Raw genomic sequence first — 13594 nt, 5'->3', positions numbered from 1 at the left:
ACACTTACAACAATTTGATTTTCTGCAGAAAAAATATTTTGACTCCTACATTTTTGGACTTCATTAGAAAGATCTGAAATAGATGACACCAAGCTGTTTGCCTAAAATAATGTCCCGAGCCTGAATTGGCATGGATATTCCCTGAGATTAAAATAGAAACTTGTTTTGCTAACAGAAAACAACTTGGAAATCAAAGAGTCGTTTAAGTTGAAACCATTATTTTTCCTTTTCTTGCATAAAATTCCTGTTTTTATACACACTAAGAAATCAGGATAGTGAGATCACACTGCCACAGAACTTTCCATTAAAAAAATTGAAGTTGGAGAAACCTCAAAAAGAAAATATAGAAGAATGTTTGTAATATAACACATTCATTCAAGAAACATTTATGAGCACCTAGTACACGCCAAGCACTGTTCTAGGCACTAACAAAGAAACTTTCCCTCGAAGAGTTTGCATTCTACCAGAAAGAAAACAGTTATATAGGGCAGCGGAGGTGAGTGGTATGGAGAAAAGACAAAGTAGAACAAATCATGGGGCATCCTGAGGGGGGCCCCCCCGACTTGCAACTTTAAATTTGCAAATTTGAAGGCTGAATTCCTCAAAGAGGTAACATTTGAGCAAAGCCTGAAGGTAGTGAGAAAGTGAACCATCTCCATATCCAGGCAGACAGATCTGCCAGTCGATGACCCGAAGGCAGGGGCACGCCTGGGGGGTGTGAGGAAGGCAAGGAAGCCATGGACTAGGAAAAGAAAGAATAGGAGATTAGGTCTGAGAGGTACGAGAGATAGCAGATCACTGCACGGGGAGTTGTTGCGGCAGGGTTTGAGAAGAGGGGTGACTCAATGGATATACGTTTTTACGTGCATTTTAGGATGGTCGTCGCGTGTTTTCATTTGAACAGTCTTTTAGTACATTATTTTTTACTCTGCAACAGCAGGACAAAGATTGTTTAAAATGGTTTCTACGTGCTCTCCCGAAGATCAGGCACCACAGGCTGCTAAGTAGTAACAGCCCTCCCTCTCCGGCCTGCTCGTGCCCCCGGAGGGGGGCAGCCTTAGCGATCGTTCTAACGTGCTCGAAGTTGAGCTGGCAGAGACAGAAAACAGCCTGCACGTTCCTTCTACAAAACTCGACTGGAGAGCCAAACATTTCTTCCGGTTGGTTACAAAAAAAAAAAAAAAAAAAATAGGCCTTTGCCAACTCTGCGGGAGAAGCAAACTCCCGGAGTTTGCCTTTGCTAATTTGTCCAAGTCGTGCAGTCGTGCTGTGTGGTTTCAGTAACTGCAGACGCTGCTCAGCTCCAGCCCTACAAACGTCTCCCGTGTCCGGCTTCTCCGCCCCCCGGCGGAGGCTGCGGCTAGTCCCTGCGGCCACCACCTGTTCGGGCGGAGTCCGCGGAGCACGCACCTACGCCCCGGGTCCTTGCCCTCCTCGGCTTACCCTTCCCTGCGGAGCGCCCTGCGTTCCCTAGCCCAGGCGGGGCTTGCAACTTTCCTCGCAGCCTGGCGCTCGCCCCACTTGGCTGGCCCTCAAGAGACGCTGCTCCCTTCGGCGCTCCAGCTCCCGAGCTTTCCGCGGAGGGGCCCAGCGCCCTCAACCCCCGGCCCGCCGCTGGGAGGCGGGCGCACGCGCGCCCCCTCCGCCCCCTGCGCCCCTCCCCGCGGGCGGCGCAGCTCCCCCTGCAGCACCTCCCCTCGCGGGGAGGCAGCCAGAGGGGGCTCCCGGCGCCGCGCCGCAGACCTGGTCCGGCTGCTCGCCGCGCCGCTCTCTTCCGACAGCTGCAGCGGCACTGCCCTGGAGCCGAGGGGACGAGCGCGCCTCTCCGCCGCGTCCAGCACCCTCAACCTGTTCCCGGCGCGCAGCGGTGCGTTCACCGCCCGACATGGATTTCCTCCTGGCTCTGGTGCTCGGCTCCTCGCTCTACCTACAGGCGGCCGCCGAGTTCGACGTGAGGTGGGTTGGGCCCCGGGGCGCCCTCTTCGCCTAATAGCGCGCCAGTTTCGCGCTCACGGGGCTGGGGTCTCCCCTCCGCGGCAGGTTGCGAGGCCAGAGAGGAGTCTCCCCGGCCGGAAGTTGGGCCACCGCGCGGCCTCGGCGGGAGGAGAGCCGTCGAACCGCTCTCGAGACCCGGGGCTGCCCGAGGCTGGGGAGGGCGCGCCCTGCGAGTCCCGGAGCCCAGGCGCGGCTCCCGTCTCGGGAATCTGGCCCTCGCGGAGGAAGCCGGCTGGAGGCCGGCGCCGGGGCTCGGAGGGCGCGGGTCCGCCTCCTAAGCCGAGGTGGTGGGCAGGACGCCGTTGGTCGGGAAACTCTGGCTTGTGATTTAGACGGCCCTTCCGTGGGGAACCTTCCAGGGGCCCGGGCCGGACCCCGGCTCGAAGCTGTCTGGGCCGCTCACACAAAGGGTAGCGGCGAGGAAGCGATCGGGCTTCCAGGGAGGACCCGTTTGCCCCCGCGCTTGGTTTTCTTGAGAGAGGAGGACTCAAAATAAGGACTGAAAGGCGGGGAGCGCTACGTGTGTGTTTGTGTAGGTGTACGCACGCACACACAGCTCCCGAGACCTCGGGCGAGCCCGGCTCGCGGCGTGCTCTGACAGGTTCCGACAACCCCGGGCTCCGTCGCCGCTGTCACTCAGCCGCTCCCCTGGCGGCGGCGCGCGGCGCTCTCTCCCCCGCCTCGGGATCCGCTCTGGCGAGTGTGTGTGTGTGTGTGTGTGTGTGTGTGTGTGTGTGCGCGCGCGCGCGCGTCTGTCGGTCAGGAGGGCGTGCTCGGTTACCCCACCTCCGTGCAGTCATAGACCAGACCCACCCTGAACGCCGAGCACAAACCGGGCTGGAGCAGCCGGGAGAGATTTTAACCTGGGTCACACCCCCCCCTTCCCGCGCTGGCCCCGCCGGGAAGCCTCGGAGCCGCCCTCAAGACAGCCGCACCTGTTTTCCTTGTAATCTTGGAACCAATCAATTCCACGATTGATTGGCTTTCTTGTACCTGGAGGGGACCGGGAACCGAGGGGAACCAGCGGAGCGCTTAGAAGAGCAACCGCGTGTTTACCACCTGGTTGGAGGAAATAGAAAGTTGGGGGTTATTTGTGCTTTGTGCTGGCGGGCATAAGAGGAGATAAAAGAAACGGGAATTGAAAAGATTAGGAGTGTTTAAGAAAATGTGGGTAGCGGCCAGAGGCTATTTTATTTTATTAAACTAATTCTTTGCCCACGTGTGGTGCATTTCTGGCACACACATTTGCAATAAGAACTACATTACATGGTTTTGCCTAAGATTTTTAAGGTAGCTTTCATTTTTAAAACAGCCAATTAAAATATTGATCCTCTGGGAGTATAAAGTCAGGTGTGAGTCTAAACAAAGACACGATTTAGGAAATAAGGTGTCAGAGTGGAACCTGGTGGATAAATTGGTATACTTGAAATTGAATACTTTTAGTCCTTATTTACATTAGTGAGGAATATAACAGGAATTGATGCAGGAAAGTGAACCACAAGGACGCTTGAGATGTTAGCTGCACTTTAAACTATTCTAGGTTTTATTTAAACTTCTTTTTCTAATACTTTAGTTTCTGGGAACATTTTCTGCGGGAGTCCTATCTCAAAGAGAGTTATGTTTCGTTTGATTTGAGGAACTCCCATCTTTCTGCGCCTTCCCACATCTTCTTTCCAAGGCAAAAATATAAGGCAGATTTTTTCTGCTTTAACATGTTATCTAATACGTTTCAGTTTATGATAAATCAGTCAAAACTAGATTTCCCCTAAGTAACAGGTGTGGGTCTTTGAGGAATCTGTTTTATTTCAAGCTTCAGAGCCACCCTGTGAGGGTCAGCCTTGAGAATGCTTGGTTTTCACGGATGCCATTTCCATCTAAGAAAGGATCTTGCCCTCCCTTTCTTCGTACTCCTGTGTGTTGCACATGTGATGTGTTTAACTGAAATTTGGAACTAGATCACAGCAGAACTATTTTCCTGAGTTTTATCCTTAAATTTCTGCTGGCATGGAGGAGTTCGTAGTAGATTATTGGGTGTGATTTAAATTCTTTTTTAAAAATAATAACAGGAAATAATTTTTAATTTCAAAAGTATGTTTATTTTGAATCTTTCTGTTTGGCAGGTGGCCCAGGCAGATAGTGTCATCCATCGGCCTGTGTCGCTATGGAGGGAGGATTGACTGCTGCTGGGGCTGGGCCCGCAGGTCCTGGGGACAATGTCAGCGTGAGTATCCTCTCCGGGAACCTCAGCTCCCCGTGGGGTGCGGCTTTCCACCATTGTTCATGCCTTCACTCTGCACATCAGTGGGCTCATTACTGAGCAAGGCTTGGTGGTGTGGTTCTGACTCGGGAGTTTTCAGTTCCTGACTCCTTATCCTGCCTCTTTTCAATCAGAGCCAACCTCCTGTAGCAAGGGGACAGCTTTGCCATTCACAGAAGAGTCAACCATGATGCTTACCGTACCATTTGTCCCCAGTATCCCCAGCTCCTGTTTTCTCATCAGGCTTTTTCTTTTCTGTATTCCAGACTCTGAGATGGGGGTAAGATAATGAGTCTAGACTGTATTTACACTAAACAGACTCTGAACCTAATAGCACTAATAAAATCCTTACCATACGTGTTGTGGAAAGTAGCCTATTTGTAAAGCTTTTTTTTTTTTGAGGTGAGATCGTATTGACCGTTCTAAATGGACCACCCACTATAATCTAATAACACCTCTGAAAACGCATCGGTTTTATTTTCTATAAAGTAATCAACATCATGGAATAAGTGGCAAATCAGAGCATTGATTTTTTTTTTTTTTTTTTTACCTTTTCCATGGATATTTTAATGGAAGAAATTAGAGTCCTCATGGAAGTTTGAGAAATTGGTTCCCAGCAACTGTTTGGGGAATCTCAGAATTGTATCCTCCTTCCCCTACAAGGAACTCTGCACATGAACCAGTACATTCCTGGGGCATTGTGCTAGGTTGGCATGTCTGGTGAGATGATGGGAACTCAGTTGGATGCCTCATATTCCAGGGCTCACGAGAAAGGAGTTGAGAGGAATAGAGAAGTGAAGTGAGGAAGGCGGGAGCCGGACAGGGCAGAGCCTGCTTTACAGATGTGTTGGCAGTGGGAGGAATGCATGTACGTTCAGGAAAGCGAGGCGTTCCCACAGCTATTTCCATCTTTGAGAATTGTGCATGATATCTGCCCTTCGCTTTGCAGAGGAGGAGGGAGAGTAAGGGTCACAGGTTGACCCGTCTGGGTGGAGATGGAAAGGTAAAAGGGGCCAGACTTTTTGCACGGTTGGGCCATTGCATCTTTTTACAAAGGGAGATGATAGTAACTCCAGTTTCCAGTAAACAAAATAACTAGGCAAAGCTGCTGTGCCTGACTGGCTGGTTGTTTTTAATTTTTAATTTTTTAAAATATTTATTCAATTTTGAGAGACAGAGAGACAGAACACAAGTGGGGGTGGAGGACAGAGAGAGAGGAATACACAGAGTCCAAAGCAGGCTCCAGGCTCAGAACTGTCGGCACAGAGCCTGATGTGGGTCTTAAACCCATGAACCATGAGATCATGACCTGGGCTGAAGTCGGACGCTCAACCAACTGAGCCACCCAGGCGCCTCTTGACTGGTTAGTTGTTTTTAAGGGAAGATGGTCAAAAAGAAGAATGGTACCTGGTGGAATAGTCTTCTTCTAGTTAGACTACAATGTCAAGAAATATTTGCACAGCTGGAGGCCACAGGTGTGGAATTTGAAGAGCGATCAGATTTTGATAATCAAAAGGTGAAGAGAGGACCGGCTCAATACACACACACATACCACACCATCTCCAAATAAAAAAGGAATAGTTTCTTTGAGGGAATGGAGGTAATTTCCTCCTTTGCTGCCTTAATTGGGAGGACACTCCCAAAGGGAATGGTGAGTGCTTTGGGGGTGTGCGGGGTCCCCCAGCCCTACTGAGGACAAGGCTGTTCTGGCAGAGGGCCCTGAGCCCGGCGGAGCGCGCGGTCCCTGCAGGCAGGGGCGGGGGAGTCCCTGTGCACTCTGCCAGATGTGCTAAAGGAATTCCAAGGAGAAAATTCCTCTGTCTCTTAGAGCTTCATCAACTGTGGAATTCCCCAGAAAAAGCTTCTAAGAGCTGTTCTGTCTTTTTACATGTAATAAGTTTTCTCTCATATACACCAGCTTGGTGATTCTGAATTTGAGTGTAAAGGCCAAAGTTAGTGGCGTTACCGAATTTAAACATCCAAGCAAGTTCCTAGCAGAGTATTTTTCCCAGCAGAAATGAGGCACCATTTTATTATTTTTTTTACCTTCATTTTGTTTCTAACAGAATGTAAAGCGGTGAAGTGTAGTATTTGATGGTATTTATCTTTTTTCTTCCTATTCCTTAATCTGCAGGAGCTGCTACAATGACATGAGCCAATTATTAAAATGATATCATAAAAATGCATAAAATGATTCTGCACAAATCACAGCTTACTTTAACGTAGAAATGGTGGAAGTTTGAAAGGCAGCATAATGGAGGGGAGGGAACCTGGACTCTGGAGCCAGGCCTCCTGGGTTTAAACCTCAGTTCCACCGCTTATTAGCTGTGTGACCTTGAGCAAGTGATTCAACCTCTCAGTGCTTTATTTTCCTCATCTCTAAAATGGATATAAAAGAGTACAATACCTCATAGGACCATCCATGAGGTGTAAATGAGTTATGTGTAAAACACTAAAACAATTCCTGGCACAGAGTAAATACTATGTATGTGTTGGATGAAAGTAAAGAAGTATAAAGAAATACTGCTGTTCAAACAGTGTTGTGGGATGGGACGTACCCGTGCTCTCAGATTCTTTGTTTTCTAGAAAGGCATGATAAATGTATCTTTGCATTTAGACTGCCAGAATTTAAGAAATGATTGTAAGATTCTCAGTGATACAATAAAATAGTCTTTTAATTAAAAAGGGCCAGATGGATCTTTACCATTAAAATTGCAGATGGCAAAGTTATGAAAAAAAAAAACGAGTTCAAAGATGGGTGTTTCCTTGTGTATATTTTGTTTCTCCAGAATCTCAGGTGGTCCAAATGTCTCTTATCAGCCTCGAGTTCCCACATCTTTGTTTTGCTATAAACAGGTAGAGGAATTTGGGGCCAGAGGTCAGTTCAAAGTAGGAAGAACACCAAAGAGAGGCTTGCTGGGGACACACGAAAACTCCTGATTAGTTTTTAAAGGAAGCTTTTAACTAAAAAAATTAAAAGCTTTCGTCACTACATGTATTCAAGGAAAAAAAATGCCTTGCTGTTCTTTTACACTTGGTAATGGATTACCTATAAAACTTTCAGAGAGCTTCTGGGAAATTTACTGTGAAAAATGTTTTTGCCTTTCTGATCCTTAGATAATTTCAGAGTTCTTACTTATGAGGACCATTCTCCTTTGCTTATCAAAGGTCCCCTGGTTCTTGTGTTTCTGAATAATTCACTTAGGAATTTTCCTTCAAATTAGCATAGCAAAGCAAAAGGGAACTATTCTTACCTAAACACAGAACCTTCCCAACTTATCCCTTAGAAGATGTGTGGAAGTGGGGGGAAGCCATGCCCTCATTATGTTTGTCAGCTCTCAGTCTCTAGTTCGGTGACCCTTCGGTGTTTAATCCATTTGGTCGAGCGTATGTAAGACATTTTGACTCTATTCATGTGAGTCAGATATATGTATTTACATAGAACATGCTGCTTTTCATGTTCACTTGCTCCTTTCCTTTACATGGACTTGTTTGGAGAGGCCAGGTGACTTTGCAGGTGCTGGTGGTGCTCGTTCTCCGCCCCGGGTCACAGTGTCTGGCCACCACGCTTCAGTCAGGCACACTTTTCATCCTTTGAGCAGGGACTGAGGAAGGAAGGATGCTACCCAGACAGGCAAGGGAGCTGTCTTCCTACTTCCTGCCTGTGCCACCTGACTTTCTATCCCAGGGCTCCTGCCTGGCTGTGGAAGGTCAGACCTGGTCCAGAACAGGCAGGTCGTGTTTTCGTAGTTTTTTTAGAGGGCATATCCTTGCCTTCTTCCTATCCTTTGATTCTTTGTTTTATATTCTTTCTAACAAGTTTTTATTTAAATTCCAGTTAACATACAGTGTAATATTTCAGGTGTACAATATGGTGATTCAGCCCTTCCACTGCTCATCAAAAGTGCCCTTCTTAATCCCTATCACCTGTTTAAACTATCCCTACACCTACCTTGACCTTTAAACAGGTATCTATATACTGAGAATTCAAAACTTATTTTTAATTGTCTTGGGCTTTATCTTTATCAACTATTGATTGTGGCCCTTTACGGTAAAGGTAAATTTTCTTAATCACAACACACATACAGTTCTATATTTATAGCACAAAGCACCTTAATTACTCAGATTGTCACAAAATACTTGTTTCTTGTTCTGTAATCTATTCCTTCACTTTCCCATCATATTAATGGTATGCTTTGTCTTGATGATTTCAACAATCTCTTCTACCTAGTGGAGATCTCTGTACAAAAGATTTCTAAGGGGTTGTGTATTTTGTTTAAAACAACTGGTATGCAGTAGAACCAGCTCTTAACTGAAAGCACCACATGGTTTGGGCCACCTGAGTGTCTCTGACTTTTATACCTGGTTAGTTAACTTTTCTCAGCTGCAGTCTTTATTTTACAAGCGGATTTCTCAGATACATTGCAGCTCTGAACTCCATCTGAGAGCTTCCTTAAGGCAAGAGTATGTAAGAGTATAGAGGATCCAAATACTGTATTTCTATGTGGTTGTCTTTTGGTTTACTTTACTTAGATATTTGGCTGTACGTAGCTATGACAGTGTTTTCATTGAAAGCACTCTTCAGAGGTGTGAAGAATAATTCAAAATACAAGCTCCAGGTTTCAACAGAGATAGATCTTCAGTTTCTGAGTTCTTTGGCGATCACTGAGCATTCTGTGGTTTCTGAAGGAAATTACCTGAATTCGGGTGGTTTTGTATCATTTTTCCTTAAAACAAAGTGAAGTGCAGATGTTTTGTTATGTTATTCTGAAGATTTTGGGAATGATATAAAACCTATCTAGAGGCTGACTTTATTAATTCTAAACCTCATTTCCTCCCACCTCCTCCCTGAGGTCAGGAAAGGCTAAAACTGTACACTTGTCCTGGAAAGTGAAACTTCTGAATTTTTATCAACGTTAAATAAATTTATAGGTTAGTGTGACATAGGGATGAAGAAACAGTAATTTATTCTGAAACTCTTTTGGCGTTGTTAAATAATTTTGCTGGATCATATGTATTACTGGCTAAGGCTTGTGGACCACCAAAAGACTGAAGAGCAAATTGTTAAATTCTTTCTGTATTTCAAATGAAAAGGCTGTTAGCTTTAGCAGAGGTTTTGATTTAGTAAATGAAACGTTTAAATCTCATATTTCATTCACTATTTGTATCTGGGTTCAGAAACTTGAAATGTAACACGATTTATTAATTTTTGCTCCCTGTACTGGTTTCCTGTCCCTAGCACATAATTCTATAGATTACACCTTTCTCTGATTATTTAGGTTTTGAACATTTTTCTTTGAAATAATCCAGAGTAAATGAGGAACACTGGAATCAGCTTTGAGGGCCATACATGGTGTTCTCCCAAAGAGCGGTTATTCCTAGTTAGTCAATAACTGGGGCAACCTTCAGTGAATGTGAAAGATAAACCTTTTTTATCTTTCCCATATGGTCCATACAGTCTTACAGGAGTAACTGGGGTCTCAGGTGGGAGCTGTGTTGAAGATGGCAGGCAGGTCTGCGGCCAGTTTAATGGGGCTGAGCACACTTCACGGTCTTAAAGTTGTTAGCTTCCTCTCTACTTTTGGGGTGGGAATGCAGATTCGGGTTCTTGGTTTTTGTTCCTGTTTTTTGAGGTAGGAATAAAAGCAATTCAGTGGACAATCTTATAACTACTCTCAGCATGAAACCTGCATCTCCAAACCCTCAGGAAGTGAAGTTTTTGTTTAACATTATTCAACTACCACTTCCCGTGAAAAGGTTATTTAAGAACACTATGTACTCTGGGTAACTTCAAGTGGTCTTGGAATGCAGATTCCAAACTAAAATCAGTGTTGAAGAAGTCTGACCTTTTCAAACAGGTAGTTTTTGAGTATGTGGAGTCTTGAAAGTTAAGTTTCCCAGAAATAACTTTGTTTCTTCATTCTTTTCTGATCTTTATATAATACTTTTAAGCTGTACTAATTTCCTGAGATCCCCTCATAAAGTTAATCTGGGAAGGCCTTAACCTTTATGGATTAGAAATGTTAGTACTTCCCAAGCTGGGACCTCCGGCCACGTAGAAGGAAGCACTCTGGCCGCTGCCCCGTCCGCTGCTAGGTCCGCTGCCACAGGTGTGCGGCTTCCGAGTTGCATGGACGTGCACTCTGGGGCCAAGGGGGCACTTCTGGCCCTGGAAACAACGCTGTGTTTCTACCTGAAAACTTTTGGATAAGCTTTGAGGAATTTAGGTGTGTTTTTCCTACTTCATTCCCTGTTATAGACAGCATTTTTGAAGGGTACTTTTTATCTGTAGAATTCATGTTATATGCATTTTGAGTCTTTTCAATCAACTGAGTGCTTTTAAAACGATAATCCAGTGATGTCGAGGGAGTCCACGCAGCACCCCTCGGTGAGTAATGGAGGACAGCGGTCGCAGCGGCGGGGCCTTCATCGTGCTGGAGATGAAGGGGAAGGAGAGGAAGGTTCTGACAGCCCCCCTCCTTCCTCACCGCCCCACACAGGTGCTTTCACCCCTTTCCCACCAGTTTGGTGCAGCTTTTAAACATTTTTTCCCATCAGTTGTCTAAAAATATTTATTTTTCCAGGGAAAGTGCATTTATTTTTTCAAATTTCCCTTCTCAAGAGCAAGGAATATTATCAGCTTTTTTGTACCTTTCAGAAAGATGTTATATACTTAGGGGCAAATTCCTAGATCTTCTCTACCCCACCTCTTTTGTACAAATGGAAGGCATACTATATACAGCGTTCTGTTCCTTGCTTCTTTTCCTTAACAAAGAGTTAAGTTATCTTGGAAAGCTTTTTTTATCACATGAAGAGCCTGCTCACTCTTTTTGGGGGTGATTTGTAATATTCTGTTAGATGGCTCTACCATAATTTATGAATCAGTTTCTTGTTGATGGACATTTGTGTTGATTCTAATCTTTTACTAATACAGACAGTTCTAAAATAAGTAACTTTGAATATACAATGAAGAAATACCATTTTGGATGTGTTCTAGTATATTCTGCATATGCATTCGTACTTTTGACTGATTGGTCACTGGTTTCTTTTTTTTTATGTTTTTGTTTTTGTTTTTGTTTTTTTTTTTTTTTTGAGAGACAGAGATAGCACGAGCAGGGGAGGGTCAGAGAGAGAGGGAGATACAGATGTGAAGCAGTCTCCAGGCTCTGAGCTAGCTGTCAGCACAGAGCCTAATGCGGGGCTCGAACCCATGAACTGTGAGATCATGACCTGAGTCAAAGCCGGATGCTTAACTAACTGAGCCACCCAGGCGCCCCAGGTCACTGGTTTCTTATTTGGTAGTAAGTTGATAATGGAGAAGACTGGATTGGACTGCCGACTTAAGGTTCCAGCAATTCCATATCCAGAAGTTGATCTCTTGCTTGATTCTTGGATACTCTGATCCCTACTCTTTCCCCGTCAACACCCCTCTGATAAGTCAGTGAAGGACCATTTGTCCCCCCTTTTCTCCTTGGACCATAGACAGCTGGCTGATATTGTGAGGATGGAGTGAGGTTTGTCCATTTGCCAAGATTTCCACCTGGCATTGTGCCTATCAGTTTATTTTTTTATGGATGTGAAGTCCTTTATACTTAGGAAAGATTTATACATTCAGCTAAGAATTGCTTAATTCATTGACCTTTCAGGATCTTTAAGGGTCAGTCATAATTTTTATCACTATGTATATAGTATTATCTTTTTTATTGTTAGGATTATATAGAATTTTGATATCTGAATAAAGTTTTTTGGGGGACACCTGTTATAATAAAGAGATTTTCAGGAAATGTTAAAATATTGGTGTCAAAATGCTTTTAAAAAGTGACTTTAAAACCACAGAGGTGTAACTTTTCTATTGGTTATTCTAACCTTTATCTTAATTATAAGCTTAAATCATTTTATTTTAAAAATTAAATGCATGCCTAAGTCAAAAATTAGAAGACTTGAAGACAGGGAGAGGGTAGTGAAGGTAAGCCTTTCTAACTTCCTTGTTTTCCTGACACCTAGTTCCAACCCCCAGGAACTGTTTCGTAGTGATATTTGGAGATGTTTCTAAGTATTTGCAAAATTATCTTTGTTCATAAATTGATAGCACGGAGTCAGCACTATCCTATATCTTCTTTTTTCATATGTTACATTTGGGAGATTAGTTCATATAAGCCTGGCTCATTCTTTTAAATGGCTCTACCGTTTGCCATTATATGGGTATACCCAATTAACTTAAAAATCCCTATTTATGCATGTTGAGGTGACTTTCAGTAATTTGGTTTTATGAAATAAATGTGCTGCAATCAATATATTTTCATATTCGTCATTTCCGTTACATACATTTAGATGGGGGAGAGTTTCAGGGACATCCTACTGTTCTGAAAGTACAGTAATTGAAGAACTCTTCATTTTACTTTTATAAATTATCTGATAAAATATGTAATTTAAAGGAGATTAAATCATGGATAATATTACATAGTAGAAACCTTCTTTTCAGCCACTTCTTATTTTTAATTCCTTAGAAGATAGTTTAGAAGATAATAGAATTCGTTTCTTTGTTTCTATTTGTTTATGTTCTACCTTGTTTGGGGAAGGATATGAAGGTAGCTTCCAGGAATGCATGCAGTAAGATAGAAAAACAGAATTAACAAGGGCTAATGGGAGAAAACAAAGGATAGAATAAAAGACAAGCTGTTGGGAGGAGATTTATTAAAATGTAGATATGTAAGTGGTGCCTGGGTGGCTCAGTCATTTGAGTGTCCGACTTTGGTTCAGGTCATGATCTCACACTTAGTGAGTTCGAGCCCCGTGTCAGGCTCTGTGCTGACAGCTCAGAGCCTTGAGCCTGCTTCGGATTCTGTGTCTCCCTCCCTCTTTCTCTGCCCCTCCTCTGCTTGCTTGCTCTCTCTCTCTTAAAACTAAACATTAAAAAAATAATAAATAAATACATAAAATATAGATATGTAAGACTTGGGTCCTAAATATGTCTTATAATTTAGGTCTTAGCTTCTGGTAGCCAAAGGAAAAAGAAAGGTGTTATTGCTCATATAATTCATAATGTAATGGGAAAATTAGACTAGTTATTTGGGGAATTTATGGCTTTTCCCACATTGTAGTTCTGAAAGAAGACTTTCACGTGGTCCTTCGCAGAGTAGGAGTGAATGGTAGCGTGGAAGGGGCCAAAGAAACATTTCTGTCATGAAGCTGGTGGTGGTTTTTTTTTTTTTAATGTTTATTGAGAGAGAGAGAGAGAGAGAGAGAGCAGTTCATGGAAAGTTTAAGAAGCATTATCTACATACTTAGTTTCTGATATATCAGCTCAATACAGCCCAGAATAGCTGTGATTTGTGAACTCGT

General features: G+C 44.0%; 1 protein-coding gene across 9 annotated transcripts in view; it reads left to right on the top strand.

Moving 5' to 3' along the window:
* The first annotated feature begins 1756 nt into the window (after positions 1-1756).
* Positions 1757-13594, top strand: part of NPNT (nephronectin) — a 78044-nt gene continuing 66206 nt past the window's right edge. For all 9 annotated transcript variants that reach the window (XM_029942423.1, XM_029942388.1, XM_029942407.1 and 6 more), the window contains exons 1-2: positions 1757-1956; positions 4116-4216. In XM_029942423.1, the coding sequence (XP_029798283.1) occupies positions 1886-1956; positions 4116-4216 (172 nt within the window). In that variant the 5' untranslated portion in view covers positions 1757-1885. The remainder of the gene's footprint in view (positions 1957-4115; positions 4217-13594) is intronic.

This window comes from Suricata suricatta, chromosome 1, assembly GCF_006229205.1.
Source record: "Suricata suricatta isolate VVHF042 chromosome 1, meerkat_22Aug2017_6uvM2_HiC, whole genome shotgun sequence".
NCBI lineage: Eukaryota > Metazoa > Chordata > Mammalia > Carnivora > Herpestidae > Suricata > Suricata suricatta.
This window is presented reverse-complemented; position numbering and strand designations above follow the sequence as displayed.